This window comes from Haliotis rubra, unplaced genomic scaffold (assembly GCF_003918875.1).
Source record: "Haliotis rubra isolate DU_JTF1 unplaced genomic scaffold, ASM391887v1 Scf11, whole genome shotgun sequence".
NCBI lineage: Eukaryota > Metazoa > Mollusca > Gastropoda > Lepetellida > Haliotidae > Haliotis > Haliotis rubra.
Genome location: NW_025765003.1, coordinates 4770051 through 4788734, shown reverse-complemented (window position 1 = coordinate 4788734; position 18684 = coordinate 4770051). Strand labels below are relative to the sequence as shown.

The following is an 18684-nucleotide window of genomic DNA, read 5'->3' as shown; positions in this document are numbered from 1 at the left end:
GCCGAGAGAGAGCGTCTGCTATCACATTCTTTGCTCCTGGAATGTGATATGCTCTGACATGTATGTTGAGATTGTTGATTAAATCGAACAATTGAAAACAGAGTCGATATGTTAGGGGACCTGGTTGAGCTTAGTTTGTTCACATAAAAGCGCCACTGTCGAATTGACTGTGTGAATCATCCACTGGGTATACTGTAGTAAGTTGCTCCAGTGTATTAAGGCGTTTATTACTGCTTGCATCTCTAGCAGATTTATGTGTAATTGCTCTCTTGATTGCTCATAGCCCTGATGCCGTCCTGTTGGCAAGATGGGCTCCCCAACCTTATAGTGACACATCTACGTAGAAAGTGTTATCGATTCCAGCTCTATTAGCGAGGCGCCTATTCAAACATTCGATCTCTTGGTGCATCATAGTAGATGAGGTTTGACCTGAACCGATGATTGAGCGGTAGAGATTAGTCTAGATCGCAGTGCTGATGACTTGTAGCGGATGTAATTGTAGTCTGCCTCTGTCTGTCATGTCTTGAGCTGAGCTGAAGTCGTAACCCCAACAGACTCTGTCACTGTCGTAGTGGTAGCGGAGATAGTAAGGCTTGTGGAAATGACTGTTGGATCTTGATCCATGGTCCTCCGGTACAATTATACGATTCTGCGCCGTTACAAATCAAAAACCTAGAATAGCAGATCTTGCGAAGGTTCTAGGTCCAACTTAAGTAGGTTTACTAACCATCTAGTTGTGTTAGTAGCTTGATGATGAATTCAACTGTAGTCTGAGACGCTATGGATTTGGATCCATTTGTATCCCGTCGTCGAGGTAAATTAAGCTGCGAAGTGCTTGGCGATGTAGATGCATAACCAGGGGTGACTGCCATCGTTGAACTTTATGTAAAAAATCGTCTGACTGCCGTGTCCTCGTCCTTACTTGACAGGGGAGGTCTCTAACCTCAAGAAGGCAGCCCAATCATGAAGGTTTAGATTAGCTGGACTGTAAGGAGGCTTGCTCGTTCACTGATATATTGTTGTCACTTGCAACCTATGTGTTGAACTGTGAACTATGATCGACCTCTGCGTGAAGGCGTTGTCCATCTCGGTCCAATCAGAACAAGGCATTTTGATTCTGTAGAGTACCAGCGCTGTGGCGTCACCGGTGTATCAGGAAAGGAACCTTGTATAATATAGTGCGTCGTTGATATTAGAACAATCGTCGGTCTTCACGTAACTTCGAAGTTACCCGGTGACCACGTGTTTGAGGGTTGATGGTAAGCGAAACCTCCGGTATGAAAATACCTCGCTCTGTAATATTAATGCTGGATAAGTTATTTTCCAGGCTGTCGTGAAAGTAACTTCAGTCTTGAAGATAATTCCGACTTCCTTATATAAGGTTCAATAACCTTGCAAGTTGTCAGCTTGTAGACTGTTAAAGCTGAACTTGTTGTACATATTACTTCTGAGGAAATCGTTGGCGATTATGAGTTTTACTAAGCTGTAACAAGACTGCTGTTCAATTTCGTTTTGAATTGTCTGCAGATCTGCGTAATGTCACGCATGTAGATAATCGTATCGTAGTAGGTAGTCGGCGAAGATCCTAATTAGGCTCTTCATCCGTTGATAAATTAATACAGCGGCGTTGTGTGTTGTAAATAGCCTGTGCAATTGTCTTAGCGTAGGCTTGTAGGCGGCATATGGCTTACAGTTGATAAACAACTCATGTGATGTCTTGAGCGGACTGGCGAGTGGCTATATATGGCGAGTGGCTAGTATATGGAGACCTTGGAGGAGACTTCCTCGGCGAGCGCCGGGGGACTTAGCGAATCTCGAAATAGCGCTTCTAGATCTTCTGGGTGAAATAGACTTGGAGCCACTTAGCCTTAGCGACCTTCGCGAAAGTATCGAGTCAGAGTCCGATCAATATATGGCTTGCCCGCGCGAGCGACCTCTGTGTTCTACAGGGTGTGGGCTCGTGGCGCTCCTTCTCCTCGCGATGTCCCTCTCAATTGGTGAGGCTGTAGCTCCTTCGCGGAGGCGACCTGGGACTTCCTTAGCGAAGTGTCTAGAGTCCGATCTTAAATGATACCATCGTCTTCCTCTGGCGTATGGTGGTATGTCGAGACCCTCGATCTGTAAGAAGATCTATGTGAGGACTGAGGAGAAACGGACTGGCGATTGGCTAGTGTATGTAGACCTTGGAAGACATCATCCTTAGCGGAAACTGTGGGCTTGAGAGCGGTGATGGCCGCCCGGCGCTCTGGGCTTCTCGAGCGTTGAGGGCTGCTGCGAGCGCGTCTTCTAGGCGTTGTAGAACCACTTAGCCTTGGCGTCTTTGCGCGAATGTCTGGAAGTCAGTGTCGATCCGACATATGAGTGCTTGCTTCGAGCGCCCTTACATACATGACAAGGTGCGTGCTAGGCGAAGCACTCCTTCTCCTTGAAGCCTCTTGCAAAGGGTCAGACTCTAGCTCCTTCGGGCGGCCTGGGATACCTTATGCAAAGAGCTCACTCGGGCAGGGTTGCCCTTCAGCGGAGGCGCGTCTATGGGCTCAGGGGCCCTCACGCGAAGTCAAAGGCGGGCTCTGGGGCCCTGTATGACTTAGTATGGGGTGGGCTCTGGGGCCCGTGGCTCTGAGGCCTCTGTAAGCCGTAGCGGTCTTCCATCAGCCTCATGATTTGGTTGACCAGGTCGTCTGGGATGGTCTGCGCTGGCGTTGAGGGTGTCCTCTCTGTGATAGTGGCGGGACCCTCAGTTATAATCTCCGGCGTCAGCGTAGGCATCTCTGATTGCATGTTGATCTGCGCTGAAGTGGCGGTAGCCGTACTGGTCACTTCTTATGACATACATCTGGAATGATAATCGAAATGTCATCATCATATAAACATAATTCTGAATATCAGAAGCAAAGTTTTTAGTAGTCTTCGTGGATTTCCCTTTGGCGAGGCTGTAGACCTGGGGGCTCGGAGCATCACGTTGAGACGGCGTGGAAGTTCTTCTAGTTTTATACTGTGATGAAGGAGCGTCCTGGGAAGCAGGTAAACTTCTAGATATAGCGGACTCGTCCCGCTTATCCCGAAGGTAACTCAGGATATATCTGACTCCGATCTATTAGCCATGACTGAAGATTGTTTCGAGATTTATCTGCCTTCCGTCTCAAAAGCGGAACATAAATATTTATCAAAGGCAGAAATTGGTAAATTAATATATAATTTACAACGAGAAACAATAGAACATGGAGTAATGCAACTAGGGCATTTTAAATGTGGATCGGTAGCAGAGTAGCGTAATTTACAAACAGTGCAGATTTTTATTAGCATGAAACTGCTGAGCAACCGCGGCGAACCGTGAATCAAGCAGCAGAAACACGAATAATTATCAATGCATGTTGAATAATGATACTAGTTACACCTCTATAGATGAATATAAGAGGTAACAAACTAAATATAAATAAAGGATATAGTGTGCAGGGGAGACACAGGTGCTCTCACGTCTTGCTCACTGGTGAAGAAGGAGAGAGTGAGGCACATGGGTTCAGGTGGCCCTCGTTCAGCTTGTGGAAGGGAGGTAACTTCGTGGTCAGTACTAATGAGTGATTTTTTATTGAAGGGAACTTCAATTGGGAGATACAAGTGTTCCACTAGGTTAAGCCAGAAGAAGAAGACAAGCAAATAAACATGAGTCAGGATAAGAAAAATATGTATTGGTTAGGTGTATGTCCAATTTCTCACCTGGTCCTGGTCAAGCACCTGCTTCTGACGTATGTCCTGGTCCTGGACCTGCTCGTCATCGGTGCCGTCCATGACAGCGGCCTGGTCCGACAGCTCCAGGAGTTGTTGTATAACAGTTTCATTGAGACTCTTGGCTTCCTCCACGCCAACTCGTCTCACCTCTACCTGAGTTGGCAAGTCCTAAACAGATCATGGTTTGTGTAATGTCTGTATTACAAATGTGAAAGTCAGTTGTAAATCATTCCAGATCAGACAGATCTGTTTCTATATGAGGAAAATTATTGCAAGCTTCTCACAAACAACACACAACCATGGCAATGAAACGGGTACTTTCAGGACGTACCGATGTGTCAGAGTGTGCCCTGCTGATGTGGGCATTGAGACTCCCCAGTTTCTTGAAAACACAGCTACACTCTTCACACTCAAATGCTGGTCGACTTCCGTCTTTGGCAATATTGTGCACACGCTGAAAAAACAAGGAATTAACTATGATTTGAACTCGCAAGAATTCAACGGTTCAGTTTCACATGAATTACATTTAGAAAGATGGCCTTGGCAATCTCAAAATAGGATGAGTGAATGTGAACAGTCAGCAATATTCAACCTATATGATTTGGTTTTAAAGAATCAAGTCTAGGACAAACAAATCAGGTGCTGACAGCACCATTACAAACCATTTTCCACCATGTGTCAACAGCTGTGTTTCCATACCTGTATATGCTCTCTCAGATTTCCTTTCTGAGCAAATGTCATGGGACAGAACTCACACATGTGAGGTTTCTCTCCAGTGTGTTTGCTGGTGTGGATCTGTAGTGCGCCTTTCTGGTTGAAAGCCTTATTGCAGATCTTACACTTGAATGGACGCTCACCTAAACAATCCCACAAGAAAAGTCATGTATTTAATCAGATACATATATTACACAGAGAGTCACATTTAACAAACCAATAAGTATAACTTATTTGTTGGTGTGAATTGAAAATAGGTAACAACACACTATTAAAGCATTCTCTAGTGTAAAAGCAGCATCAATGAGCATTCTCAGGCTCTGGAGGTCACATGTGTTTTTTCTTGTGTCTCACGAGCCTGAGCATATTCTCTCATCTCACCACTTTGCCCATGTACATTCTGTCTCAGTAGCCTACCTCTATATATTCTCTCAAGTTTGTTATCTAACTAGGCAATATTCTACCTATATGGCAGCGGTCTGTAAATTATCGAGTCCTGACCAGACAATTCAGTGATCAACATCATGAGCATCAATCTGAGCAACTGGTATATGATGACATGTGTCAACCATGTCAGCGAGCCTGACAACCTGAACCTGTTAGTCGCCTGTTATGACAAGCATAAGAACACCAATTCAAACCCGGATCTTCACTGGTACTCTCAAGTTTGAGTAATCTACCTGTGTGTATTCTCTCATGTCTCAGTAACCTACCTGTATGTATTCTCTCATGTCTCAGTAACCTACCTGTGTGTATTCTCTCATGTCTCAGTAACCTACCTGTATGTATTCTCTCATGTCTCAGTAACCTACCTGTGTGTATTCTCTCATGTCTCAGTAACCTACCTGTGTGTATTCTCTCATGTCTCAGTAACCTACCTGTATGTATTCTCTCATGTCTCAGTAACCTACCTGTGTGTATTCTCTCATGTCTCAGTAACCTACCTGTGTGTATTCTCTCATGTCTCAGTAACCTACTTGTGTGTATTCTCTCATGTCTCAGTATCTACCTGTGTGTATTCTCTCATGTCTCAGTAACCTACCTGTGTGTATTCTCTCATGTCTAAGTAACCTACCTGTATGTATTCTCTCATGTCTCAGTAACCTACCTGTGTGTATTCTCTCATGTCTCAGTAACCTACCTGTGTGTATTCTCTCATGTCTCAGTAACCTGCTTGTGTGTACTCTGTGTAACCTACTTGTGTGTATTCTCTCATGTCTCAGTAACCTACCTGTATGTATTCTCTCACGCGTCTCAGTAACCTACCTGTGTGTATTCTCTCATGTCTCAGTAACCTACCTGTGTGTATTCTCTCATGTCTCAGTAACCTACCTGTGTGTATTCTCTCATGTCTCAGTAACCTACCTGTGTGTATTCTCTCACATCTCAGTAACCTACCTGTGTGTATTCTCTCATGTCTCAGTAACCTACCTGTGTGTATTCTCTCATGTCTCAGTAACCTACCTGTGTGTATTCTCTCGTCTCAGTAACCTACCTGTGTGTATTCTCTCTCATGTCTCAGTAACCTACCTGTGTGTATTCTCTCATGTCTCAGTAACCTACCTGTGTGTATTCTCTCACGCCCTCTCAGTAACCTACCTGTGTGTATTCTCTCATGTCTCAGTAACCTACCTGTGTGTATTCTCTCATGTCTCAGTAACCTACCTGTGTGTATTCTCTCACGTCTCAGTAACCTACCTGTGTGTATTCTCTCATGTCTCAGTAACCTACCTGTGTGTATTCTCTCACGTCTCAGTAACCTACCTGTGTGTATTCTCTCATGTCTCAGTAACCTACCTGTGTGTATTCTCTCATGTCTCAGTAACCTACCTGTGTGTATTCTCTCACGTCTCAGTAACCTACCTGTGTGTATTCTCTCACGTCTCAGTAACCTACCTGTGTGTATTCTCTCACGTCTCAGTAACCTACCTGTGTGTATTCTCTCACGTCTCAGTAACCTACCTGTGTGTATTCTCTCACGTCTCAGTAACCTACCTGTGTGTATTCTCTCATGTCTCAGCAGCTGACTGGGCTTCTGAAATGTCTTGGTGCAGTGTTTGCATTTATGATGGAAGGAAGAGCGATCAATGTTCCTCTTGTATGTCCGATGAGACAGAGATGCCCTGTAAGCAACACCATAAAATCACCTAATATAATCCAAATAATTCAACATCCTGTTTGTATGACATTCTGACGTATATCCCATGCTGTCAAGTCAAATCGATGAGCCTGACACTGAGCACTGGTTCATTGAACCATTTCTACCAGTACCACAGTATCCTAAAGAGGATACGATGCCCTGTAACATGTAAACCCATGTATTCATAATCAACTGCTCTTCATATTTTTCTAAAATCACGAAACCTTGATCTATAATAATGCAAGAAGACATTATGCCATTGACACATCTCCATTGCAATACAAAATGATAATAATGTGACAGTACCTTAAACAATATATAATCTGCATGAACCGGAAAGGTTCTCAAAAACAAAACAAAAAGAGATTTAGTAAATACAACATGTGCTTTCAGGCTGACAAGAAGAAACAACAAGTAAGCGTATTGTGTCTGACATACTTGATTTTGTAATGCTGTTTCATGTGTTCCCTGAGGAGGGACAGTTTGGAGAAGTCTTGGTTACATTGCCGACAGGCGTGCCGTCTTGCTCCCTCGTGCTCCTCTCGATGTTCCTGCATGTGTCGATCCAGCTGACTCTGAAATCACATGGTGCAACAACACTAGTACAACTTTATTATTATTATTATTACAGGATACTTATATAGCGCACATATCCAGGCAACTATTGCTTGCTCAAGGCGCTGATATTTTTCCCCAACCACATGCTTCCCTATACCATTCATGTTTATCTATTGAATAAAATTCATAGTCTTCATGAGTTGAGAGAGTCAAGTTGCCTTTTATATCCATGTTGATGCAAGAGATGTTGATGCAAGTTTGGTGCAGAAAAAACATGGAGCATTTTCCATGAATCTGGGATCCAAATCAATGCCAAACAAAGAGAGACAATAATCTAAAGGGTCTCATTCTTTAGACTTGGAGTGAGTGAGTGAGTTTAGGTTTATGCCACACTCAGCAATATTCCAGCTATATGGCGGCGGTCTGTAAATAATCGAGTCTGGACCTGAGAACCCAGTGATCAACAGCATGAGCATCGATCTGCGCAATTGGGAACCAATGACATTTGTCAACCAATTCAGCGAGCCTGACCACCCGATCCCTTTAGTCGGCCATCAAGCATAGTCGCCTTTTGTGGCAAGCAGGGGTTGCTGAAGACCTATTCTACCCCGGATCTTCACGGGTCCTTTAGACTTGGATCTACCATGAGGAACATAACTTTATAACATTATGTTCTGATGTAATATGTTGATAGTATGAAACCATGTTAGCAACATAATAGTATAAAAGTATGACAAGAAAATTATTGTATGAAACTATACTACCATGAAAGTAGGACACCATAATGCCATGAAAGTAGGAAGACATAATGATGTCATGAAAGCACGACACCAAAATGATTTCATGAAAGCATGACACCAAAATGATCTCATGAATGCATAACTCCAAAATGATCTCACAAAAGCATGACACCAAAAGGATTTCATGAAAGCATGACACCAATATGATTTCATGAAAGCATGATACCAGAAATATTTCATCAAAGCATGACACCACATAATCTCATGAAAGCATGACATCAAAAGGATCTCATGAAAGCATGAAACCAAATAATATTATGAAAGTATGACACCAAAATGATATCATGAAAGCATGACACCAAAAGGACCTAATGAAAGCAGGACACCAAAAAGGATCGCATGAAAGCAGGACGCCAAAAAGATCTAATGAAACCATGACACCAGAAGGATTTAATGAAAGCATGACACCAGAAATTATTTCATGAAAGCATGACACCAGAAATATCTTATGAAAGCATGACACCAAAATATCTCATGAAAGCATGACACCAAAATGATCATATGAAACTGATACCAAAATAAGCTTATGAAAGTAGGACACTTTAACTATTACACGAAACTATGCTATCAAACTGAAAAAAGGCTCAAAGACACTGGATTCATTGTTGAATTGCAAAACCCATGCACTCAACCAATCAAATTAATGTCTGTTGGAAAGAATGGGACAGCCACGTAAAGTAAATCATCAATGCATATCTTTAGTGTAATGACCATACAAACACTATGGAAGAACTGGCTTTCACGTTCCTGTAGATCAGAATTTCATTAAAATAATGGTGAGTATGGGATTTGTCATGAAACCTGAGAGCAGTGGTATGGGCATGACAAAGCAAGTGTTAAGTTCATGGCAAATCTTTCAGTCACACCTTTGATAGGTACATCAAGGAAAAGGGAGACAACTCTGCACACCTCACATGCAATTGGGACATGATGACATGCACAAATCAAGTGAGGTAGTCAGACCACCTAATCCTGTTAGCTGCATTTTACCACAAGCATGGTTTGAAGGCTGATTCTAACATGTAACTTTATGATGGAAGCTAGTGGTAGCCCTACATACCTGTACACTAAACTCGTCTCCACACTCTGGGCACATCAGGTTCTCCTCTTTCTCGTGCATCATGATGTGAGCTTTGAGACTGGCAACCCGTGAGAACTTCTTGTTGCACTCCGGACATGTGGGGACACCGTTCTCCGCGACGTGGGTGGCCTGGTGGAGGATGAGGTTGTCCTCCATGTTGAAAGACACAGGACACTGTAGACATCGAAATGGTTTATCCTCATCGTGGGATTTCATGTGACGCTGCAGCTGGTTCCATTTCTTGAAGATCTTGTCGCATAGTTCACAGTTGAATGGGCCCTGTAATAGATAAATAGGTTGCAGAAATCATCTGTATCTTCTGTCTGAGAATGAGTCACATTTAGAAATTTTAAACAACATTCAAATTCCTATTCCTGCAATAAAAAGTGGCGTTCAAACATTATTTGCCTGACAATTTACTTTTCATATACTTCTTGGCCAGGCTATTAATGAAGATCATAGAGATCGGTAATCATTAACTGTATATTTCAAAAGTAGCTTTGAGCAAAATGTTTTTAAAAATCTGAAAGAAATAAAAATATTTAACAAAATTTGGTGAATGGTAACATATTTAGGCTTGGATGACTAACAAAATCATGGTCCTGAACATAACTTAGAAGCAGCCTATAAATATAAACCTACCTTTCTGCATTGTCTGTGCTAGTGAAAACTCTATTTCATCACAACAGCTTTTGTACAATATTATCAATGACACAATTTCATTTCGATAAGGGACCGTTCATAATTTATGGCTAGGGTGTGTGAGTGTGTGTGATGATGATTTTTATGGAGAAGCATGTACAATGCGAATGACCCCCCTAAAATTTATGTACAAAATAAGTGAACCCCCCCCTCCTGCATGTCATGTACAAAATCAATTATCCCCCCTCCCCTTCCTTTAATTTCTAAGCATAAATTTAAACATACTTTCATGTACAAAATTGATGACCCCTAGAATGTGTGTACAAAATTGATGACCCCCTAGCTCCCCAGAATAAATGGGTGACTCCCCCCTTAAAATCATCATCACCCCCCTAGCCATAAATTATGAACGGTCCCTAATCATTAAAAAAAATTCCCATTGACGATATTTCCGATTATCGATCTTTTAACCAGCCCTATTGTCTTCTCCAGGGAATTATGCTACTTTTCCATGACATTACATTAAAAAAATCTCGCACAAAAATAAATTTCATCATGTTCATTGGTGCTAACATGGAAAATGGCCAGTGGTTGAATTGTTGTTTTCCAGCTGCTGATATCATATCCCCTCAAAGAGATTTTTTTACGTGAAAATGTGTTTTAGTACCAATTTTCTACTATCCTAAATTACTCCATTCTTGGGAAACTGAAGCTCAAATGAAATGACTTTCTACAATTTCATTACAAAACTACATAATGCTGCTCAATTTGTAATGTGTATTGAGGTACTAAACAACATGTTACTAATTATAACAATAAATGTTTTGGAAGCTTTAATAAAAACAATTATATAATTCAAAAGATCGTCTAAATCGGCTTACCTTGCCAACAGGCGGCTTGATATCTGATTGGACATCAGCTGCACCATTTGATATCTGTGCTATGATTGGCTGTTCCAACACAACCTGCTCTAGGACACCCTGCTGAATGGCTTGGTACACCTCGATGGTTTGGTGTGGCTCCAAGACCTGGTTGGCATCGAGCACTGTGTGCTCGATGAAAGTCATGGTGGCGCCCTCTGGGACGCCATCTGTCATAACATGGACTGGCGTTGCATGGGTGATATATTGGGCATAATCTGCAACTGACAAAAGGTGTAACGTGACATACAGGGAATAACTGGTTCTTTTATGAGAGAAAAAAACTTCTCTTATAACCTCACATTTTATTCCTGAACTATTTTTTCATAATGTAGTCTACTTGGGAGTACATGTATATCAGCTAATGGGATCGGGTGGTCAGGTTCGCCGACTTGGTTGACACGTCCCGTTAGTCGCCTCTTACGATAAGCATGGGTTACTGAAGATCAATTTTAGCCCAGACCTTCACGGGTCCATTAGTGAGTGAGTGAGTTTGGTTTTACGCCCCTTGTAGCAATATTCAAGCAATATCATGGCAGGGGACACCAGAAATGGGCTTCACACATTGTACCCATCCATTAGTGAGTGAGCTGGTTTATCATGATATACTTTTTTCCAGTTACATAATGGCTGGTCAGCTACATTTGGGTTGAAAACCTGGATTGATGCAGACCTTAGACGCTTATTGTGTAGTGAAACCCTTGGTATGGAGCTGACACACCAGGAAACATACCTGGGTCTTAGCTGGATTCAACCCATGATTGTGCTTCTGGTATAACTTGGGCTGTGTATTGGCAAATAAATTGTATTGCAATATATTACAATTCAGGTACCCGTATTGCGATATATTGGGAACTTGTGTTTGACAGTAAGTGAAACCAATTGTACATGTCGATCCTATTTGCTACATTATAAGGCCCTGAAAATATATGATATGGTTCGGATAACAGCAATCTCAAAATTAGGTTGCATACTCAGGGATTCTAGTTTCTTTCTTATACAATTCATAGTTTTACTGTATGCCGCTTTTGTCATTGAAAAATGAAGGAAAGATCTGTGGTGAATGAAAATCTATGTAGATTTTAATTCAAACCATTAAGATAATCACAAAAACTCAAGAGATGTGTTTTAGCCAATAATCCGGTTCTCAGAAAAATTATTAAAATAGGTATCGTCTGAAATTCGTATTGCGGTATACCGGTAATACCATGCAGTCCTAGTAGTAACTCTATATTGTGAAATGCAATGTCTAAGACAATAGGGCCAGACGTGTCCAGGGATTTACCCTAAGTCCTGTATTTGAGGGTCCCTGGGACTCATACTCTTAATTTTCAGGGGTCCTGGACTACAAAATGGGGGTCCCAGACACTTAAATATTATTATTAATATTTACTATGTTGTAACATTGTTGTAATTCAGTTACTGTTATTGTATTGTGTATCATGATCATCACATTGTTACAGTAATTAAACTGTGAATGATACCATAATCAAGCTAGTAGCAGACTCAGTGATAACTTATTGAAATTTTTACAAAACGTATTTGGCCTTTTTCTGCGTCCCTATAGGACGCAGGAATTCGAGTCCCGTAAATCCCTACGCGTCCCTTACTGTGTTGTTTTGTTTCTAAAATAGAGTAAGTGTGCAGTACTACAGTGTTATCACAACGTCTATAATGAAGTCTGGACCAGACAAACCGGAGGATGATGGTGTCAGCACCAGTTTATATAAGATTACAGTCCGCACCACCACTACTATGGTCGCAATGGTGTATTTGGTGAAACACTGCTCTTCAAACCTTTAAACTGTACCCATGACCATAGGATTCTGGTGCACCTACAAGAGCCGCTCAAGACAGAGAGTCTAAAAAATATTCTGCATGAGTTGTTTGACAAGTCAATCAATTACTTGCAAAGCTATAGAGGGATTACATAAACCCAGCTATATACAACCATAAGAAAATATATTTGTTACGTGAAAAAAAAATCCATAAAATATTTGGATTCAGTTTTAGAGTAAATTCCAACTTGATGCTCTGTAAAGAAAGCAATATTCAAGAATAAAGAATAAAGGCATTAGAGAGGCAGTGTTAGAGATAAAAAGGATAAACTGACAGTGTTTTTTGTTTCAGTTTTCGCAAGCTTGAAAATCTCTCTGCACTAATCCTATTACTTGGAACTGAGATCAACCTAACATACAGAGTTACCTCCCATGAAGGATTCATGTCACACATGTGAAGATTTGTTGGGTTCTACAGCAGTATTTGGCATTTTGGGCCACCTTAGTCACTGTCCTTAACCCAGGTGATGGTATTTAGATAATTAATGAAAAGAAGAAAAACAGCAAAACTTCCTGACCTGAGTGTCCATGTGAATTTGTAATTGTATCATTGCCTAATATGCATGTACTACCTATCATAAGTTAAGACTCACTAGTGTACATGTAGCCACTTATCTCAGTCAACTAGATTTTGCAAAATATTCCATACTGTTTAAAGTTACTGTTTACATATGAACTGATGTATTGTAAAACAAATTTGTAACGTTGAAAAGATTATTGTCATGAGTTCAGTAAATGATGAAACTCAGCGAAAATTGGCGATTTCTTAACAAAACTTTACACCAGAATGCAGCTGTTCACATGCATGATACTTGCACATGCTTTCCAGCAATTTGAAGCATGATCCTCGTGTTATTCATCTGCATAAGGTTTGCAGTTGGTGACCCAAAGTTAGAGGAGAAGTTCATCTTCGATGTAACCATATTACATACATACATAACATATAGTGAGCTTTAAGTCTAAACTTTTGATGGGTAGTATAGATATGTTTTCTAAATCTGGCCTGTGATAAGGATTTTTTATCTTTCCTGTCTAAATGGAAAAGAGTTACCATAAGCTTACAGTGCTTTCTGTTGCGGTAATGGTAAATGACATTTGTCTGCAATTGTGCCCAGTTCACAATTTACAATACACAATGATGCAAAGAGAAATCTCATAGTGTCAATATTTTGCACAACAGTACGTTAGTGTGATCGATGCTGCATTCCTGCAAACCAGTGATTAATATTGTGAGCACTGATCCACATAAGGAACCAAATCACAGAATCTGATCACCACCAGATCCATCCAGACACCTACTTTTAAAACATAAATATGTTTTAGGTTTCTTACATATGACTCTAAAATATACATACATTGACCTTCTTTGTCAGTTTCTAGACTATCTGAAGCTTAAACAATTGTTACACTTTAAATATATATAATGAGAAATATAGTATACCCATTAGAGTGAGTGAGTTTAGTTTTACGCCGCACTCAGCAATATTCCAGCTATATGGCGGAGGTCTGTAAATAATAGGATCTGGACCAGACAATCCAGTGATCAACAGCATGAGCATCGATCTGCACAATTGGGAACCGATGACATGTGTCAACCAAGTCAGCGAGCCTGACCACCCAATCCCGTTAGTCGCCTCTTACAAGCATAGTCGCCTGTTGTGGCAAGCATGGGTTGCTGAAGACCTATTCTACCCTGGATCTTCACGGGTCATACCCATTAGAGAGATGAGAATGAAACTGACATGCACACTGATGTAATACTGTATTCTGCTTTGACACAGCCCTCTGTGACATGCTGTATAATTCAGTGAATACTGCTGCTGTGACTATTTAGTTAGAAATTATTCACTGGCAGTTATATGTCCATCAAACTACAATATTCTGAATAAGACATAAACCACCTGGGTGTTTTAGATGCGTTTTAAAACAGCCAAAATGTAAATTTATACAAAAAGGCCCAGTGACTTGTGCAAGATAAGTCTCAACTGAAGGAGCACTGTTAGAAACTGTTCAGGCCATAATGCTATAATGGTATTAGTAGAACCGCGGTATTTTGTCTTCGGTTAGGTATACCATAATGCAATCCCAAAAATTTGTATTTTCTGTTTTCATATCATCCTTTTCTTAAACTTTTGAAACCTTTTCTAAAATGTCTTGAAATCAAATCATTTTGTCAAAATCTATGCATGTCATTGCCAGATGGCTCGTCAATTTTCTGCATTATGATCATATCTTATATACCAAACCGAAGGCCTTGTACTGCAATACGTACCGTGGTAAGAGCATACCGTTTCACCCCTACAGGTTGGCATTGACATGGTATAAACATGATCAGTGCACTACTCTTAGTTGGACTTCAAATGACATTACAAAACTCATGGTACATATTGTTCCACAACATTACTTAGTAGGCGTCTATCTCACAGAATGTTGTGGTGTGTATTGTGTTAATAACTAAACTAATAATAGTAAAAGAGCTTGATGTTCTTCCACTTCACAATTTGTAGGAAAAGTAAAAGATTTCACTGACTGAGTTTGGTTTTACGCCGCTTTTAGCAATATTCCAGCAACATCACGGCAGGGGACACCAGAAATGGGCTGAACACATTGTACCCATGAAAAGATTTCATGACAAAGTAGAGATGTATAGTTTTGCCTCTTTAGTTCAAACTTTTTTCTCAATCTGTTTATTTTGCACTTATTCATTTCGTATCGTAACAAGAGACATGTTAAATCCTTGAGACTAACATCTCTTTATACTGGTTAAGTGAAGGTACAATACAATAATATTATAACTGGCTAAATGTTCCTAAATGTTTCACAGTTAAAATGTTTATCCACTCTCCAAATTGGTTTTAGATGCTTGAAGATTTAAAATAAAGTGATATATAACTCCAGAATGATAAATGTCAATCTTTCTACTTCATCTACAACAACAATAAGTCAACACCAGGTATGTGAGGGACATTAGAGTTCAGATACAACATCATAACACTGACAAAGATTGATTTATAAATTTTATACCCCCTCACGACTTCAAAGCCATGCACAATATGCCATTTCAAGGCACACATTTAGGCAATGGCTCTGACACAAATATTTGGGACAATCAAAGCAATATGATATCTACGAAATATGAGTAATACAAGTGGAACTTTATTAACTTTTTCAATGTCTTGTGTTACATGGGCAAATCTGGCGCTTGCAAGAAGCATTTGAGCGTTCATACTCGATGTCCTCGTTGTCGGAGGAAAGAATATGGCCCAGACACTGCTTGCACAGTTTACATTGAATTCCTGACTTTAGGTAGATAACATACAGATGAGGACATTTTGCTAACATCCGCGGCGGTACAATGAACCGAGGAACTAACTTAGGGAGTAGGAATACCTTCCCTCATATTGAAGCGTATTACTGCGCCAAGTATTTCGGGGCGAGTAAGAAGGTTGTGGAACTACACCCAAATTAACACGTTCTAACTAGGTCATCAACCATAGTTTGGATTACACTGTTCATTACTTTAAGAAATGAAGACTCATTGCGTCTGTTTAATCTTACCAGATACATTTTCAACCTGTATATGGGTTACAGGATGAGCTTCTATGGACATATTTTCGCCAAATTATAACCAAAATGGCGGTGATCAGTACGCTGACATCATAACGAGGCTCCATGGAGCTAGTGACCCGGATGTTGACAGACTGTTGGTCGGATCTTTTTCATTCAATGCACGGTTCCTTAGCTTTAGGCTAATCACGTAGATTTTAACTGTTTGTAAAGACTAATTAACAGGGGGAGTAATTACAGCGGATGTCCATAAGTCGTGACTTGCTGGAGGATTTTCTCCATCCTGAAGGACAATAGAGGCATTATTACACGAAAGGAAAAACTAAATAGACACCCTATATGTTATATTCTGTTGTAATCACCACTTGGACTATTTTCACACCAGCACACAGACAACAGAATATGTGTGGGGGCGTCTTGTCAGACAAATCTTTCATAGTAAACAGTTGTTTGGATTGAAGATGCTGATTTTGTTGAAAATTCACTTGAATGCACGTAAGTGCGCACTTGCGATATTGATACAAGACTAGATCTAAATAAAGCATTTATGGCACAACTTTTCCACTGACATGAGTCGTCTTTTTCAATATTAGCTTAAAGTTTATTTCACAATGCCATTGATTTCCACTATAACCGAAATTGTTGACAGTTAAACAGATACAGAATATGTCCTTTTCCCAATATTTTGCTTCGTATCTTGAGGTCAATTTTCTATATTGACGAATTATCTCCCCTGGATCGACTCGCCAGGTGGTATTGCAACAACGATGTATTATTTGGTTTTGTACCTACTGACAACGAACATTTCCCATTTCGATTTCTCTCTTGGATACACTATTTTTATATGTGAAGCTAGAACGCCAGGATGTAGCTTGATTGTTGATGATTGCTTCGCCTAAAGTGAGTGAGCGAGCATGGTTTTACGCCGCAATTAGCATGATTTAAGTAACTACGGGGGACACCAGAAATGGGCTTCACACATTGTACCTTATTTTAAAATCGAATCTTAGTCTTGAGTTGATAAGCGAACGCTTTGACTATAAGGCTACCAAACAAACCAGCTTCGCAATTTTTATCAATTTGCATTGTAAAGTGCCTATGTGAAGAAAGTATTAAAAAATTAAAAAGTCCTGCAAATGTGTATTTGTCAATTTACATTGTTGTATGTGAATAAAGTATTAAAAACCTGAATATCTAATTTTTTTCTTAACATTTGTTATAAAAAAATAAAAGTAGGCAAATTTAGTACTTTTTTACCGGTACTTTTCCGAACACCGGTGGAGTAGCCTGAGTGGTTAAAGCGTTTGCTCGTCACGCAAAAGACCCAGGTACGATTCCCCACATGGTTTCAATGTGTGAAGCCTATTTCTTGTGTTCCCCGCCGCGATATTGCTGTAACATTGTTAAACGCAGCGTAATGGGTGAGTGACTTTGGTTTAACGCTGCTTTCAGCAATATCACAGCGTAAAACTAACAACTCACAGACATATTTACATACTTTTCATGTGTTGCTCTTTAAAGTCCGTGTTATGATAGTTACAAAGCAGCGTTTTACCATTTATTCCATATTGTATGCTATATATATATATAAATTAAATATTTATAGACATTCGATTTTATCGAATAGTTTAACAAAGAAAGAAATGTAGATGTAACAAGTTTGATATTTTTAAAAATATTATTGAATGATACCTTGAAGTACTTGTTAAAATAATTCATTTATCATATCGTATAATCTATTAGTGAAATCTGTTATTAATTTGTGATATCTTGAAATATAAGTGGATTATAAACATCAATACAGCATAGTTTGCGATATTATGAATAATGATAATAATAATCCTTTCACATTACATGCTTCCTTGATTCTGTCGTTTGTGAGGTTCAAAATGAAATCTTTATATTGTTAAATGGTAAAACCTTTCGAAACCACTTATTGAACCATCGAACACACAAACACAAAATAGATATATACATTGTGTTAAAAGCTCGACATTAGTGATAGGGGACGTTGTCAACTAGTACGTATCTTCTTTATTGTGTTATGATTATGAGGGTGAATTATTGATATCAGAGATTCGATTATTATCATTTAGCTCCTAGGGCTGAAATACCACCCTGTGTTCACAAACAAACAGTATACGTGTATCGTGTTCTTAGAATGCAGATATATAACGCTGAGGAACTAAACTTCACTGTGTGTTGCTTAGATACAGTCAGGCTAACACTAACCGTTTGACACATCTAACCAGGGAGACTATATAAGTTGTAGATTATCCCTGATCTAACCAATCTTGTAACTGAACAAATTCTTGGAAAAAGTCGTCGTAAAACTCTCTATTGACGAGTTCTGGGCAAATGTTTAACATATTTTGCAATATCCCAAGTTCTATGTATGCATAGACAACATTATCTCACGCACACGTGGAGCGTCATCCAAATATACTCATGCCAATAATGGTTGTCACCCCCTTTAAATTTTTTTTTATTGGAGGGGGTGGGGGGGGGTTGCCAACCATTATTGGCATGAGTATATTTTTTTAATATAATTTTATTGTTTTTAGCATGAGTATATAATAACGTCATCCAACTATAATCACTCTCTCACTTACTCTGTTTGTTTGTGTGTTGCGAAACACCGAATACCGGTAGCTTTCCCAGTTATTCTGATGACGCGGGAGTAACGAAAGAATCA

At 39.9% G+C, this 18684-nt stretch overlaps 1 protein-coding gene across 1 annotated transcript; it reads right to left on the bottom strand.

The window, feature by feature from the left end:
• Positions 1-3717: 3717 nt before the first annotated feature.
• LOC124285596 (zinc finger protein 236-like) lies at positions 3718-16068 on the bottom strand (the record flags this gene model as incomplete). Its single annotated transcript, XM_046721854.1, has 8 exons — positions 15981-16068; positions 10546-10802; positions 9002-9301; positions 7022-7158; positions 6439-6566; positions 4429-4586; positions 4061-4183; positions 3718-3897 (listed from the first exon to the last, which is right to left on the bottom strand). Coding segments are annotated over exons 1-8 (1335 nt in total), but the record flags the coding sequence as incomplete, so codon positions are not given.
• Between the last annotated feature and the right edge of the window lie 2616 nt (positions 16069-18684).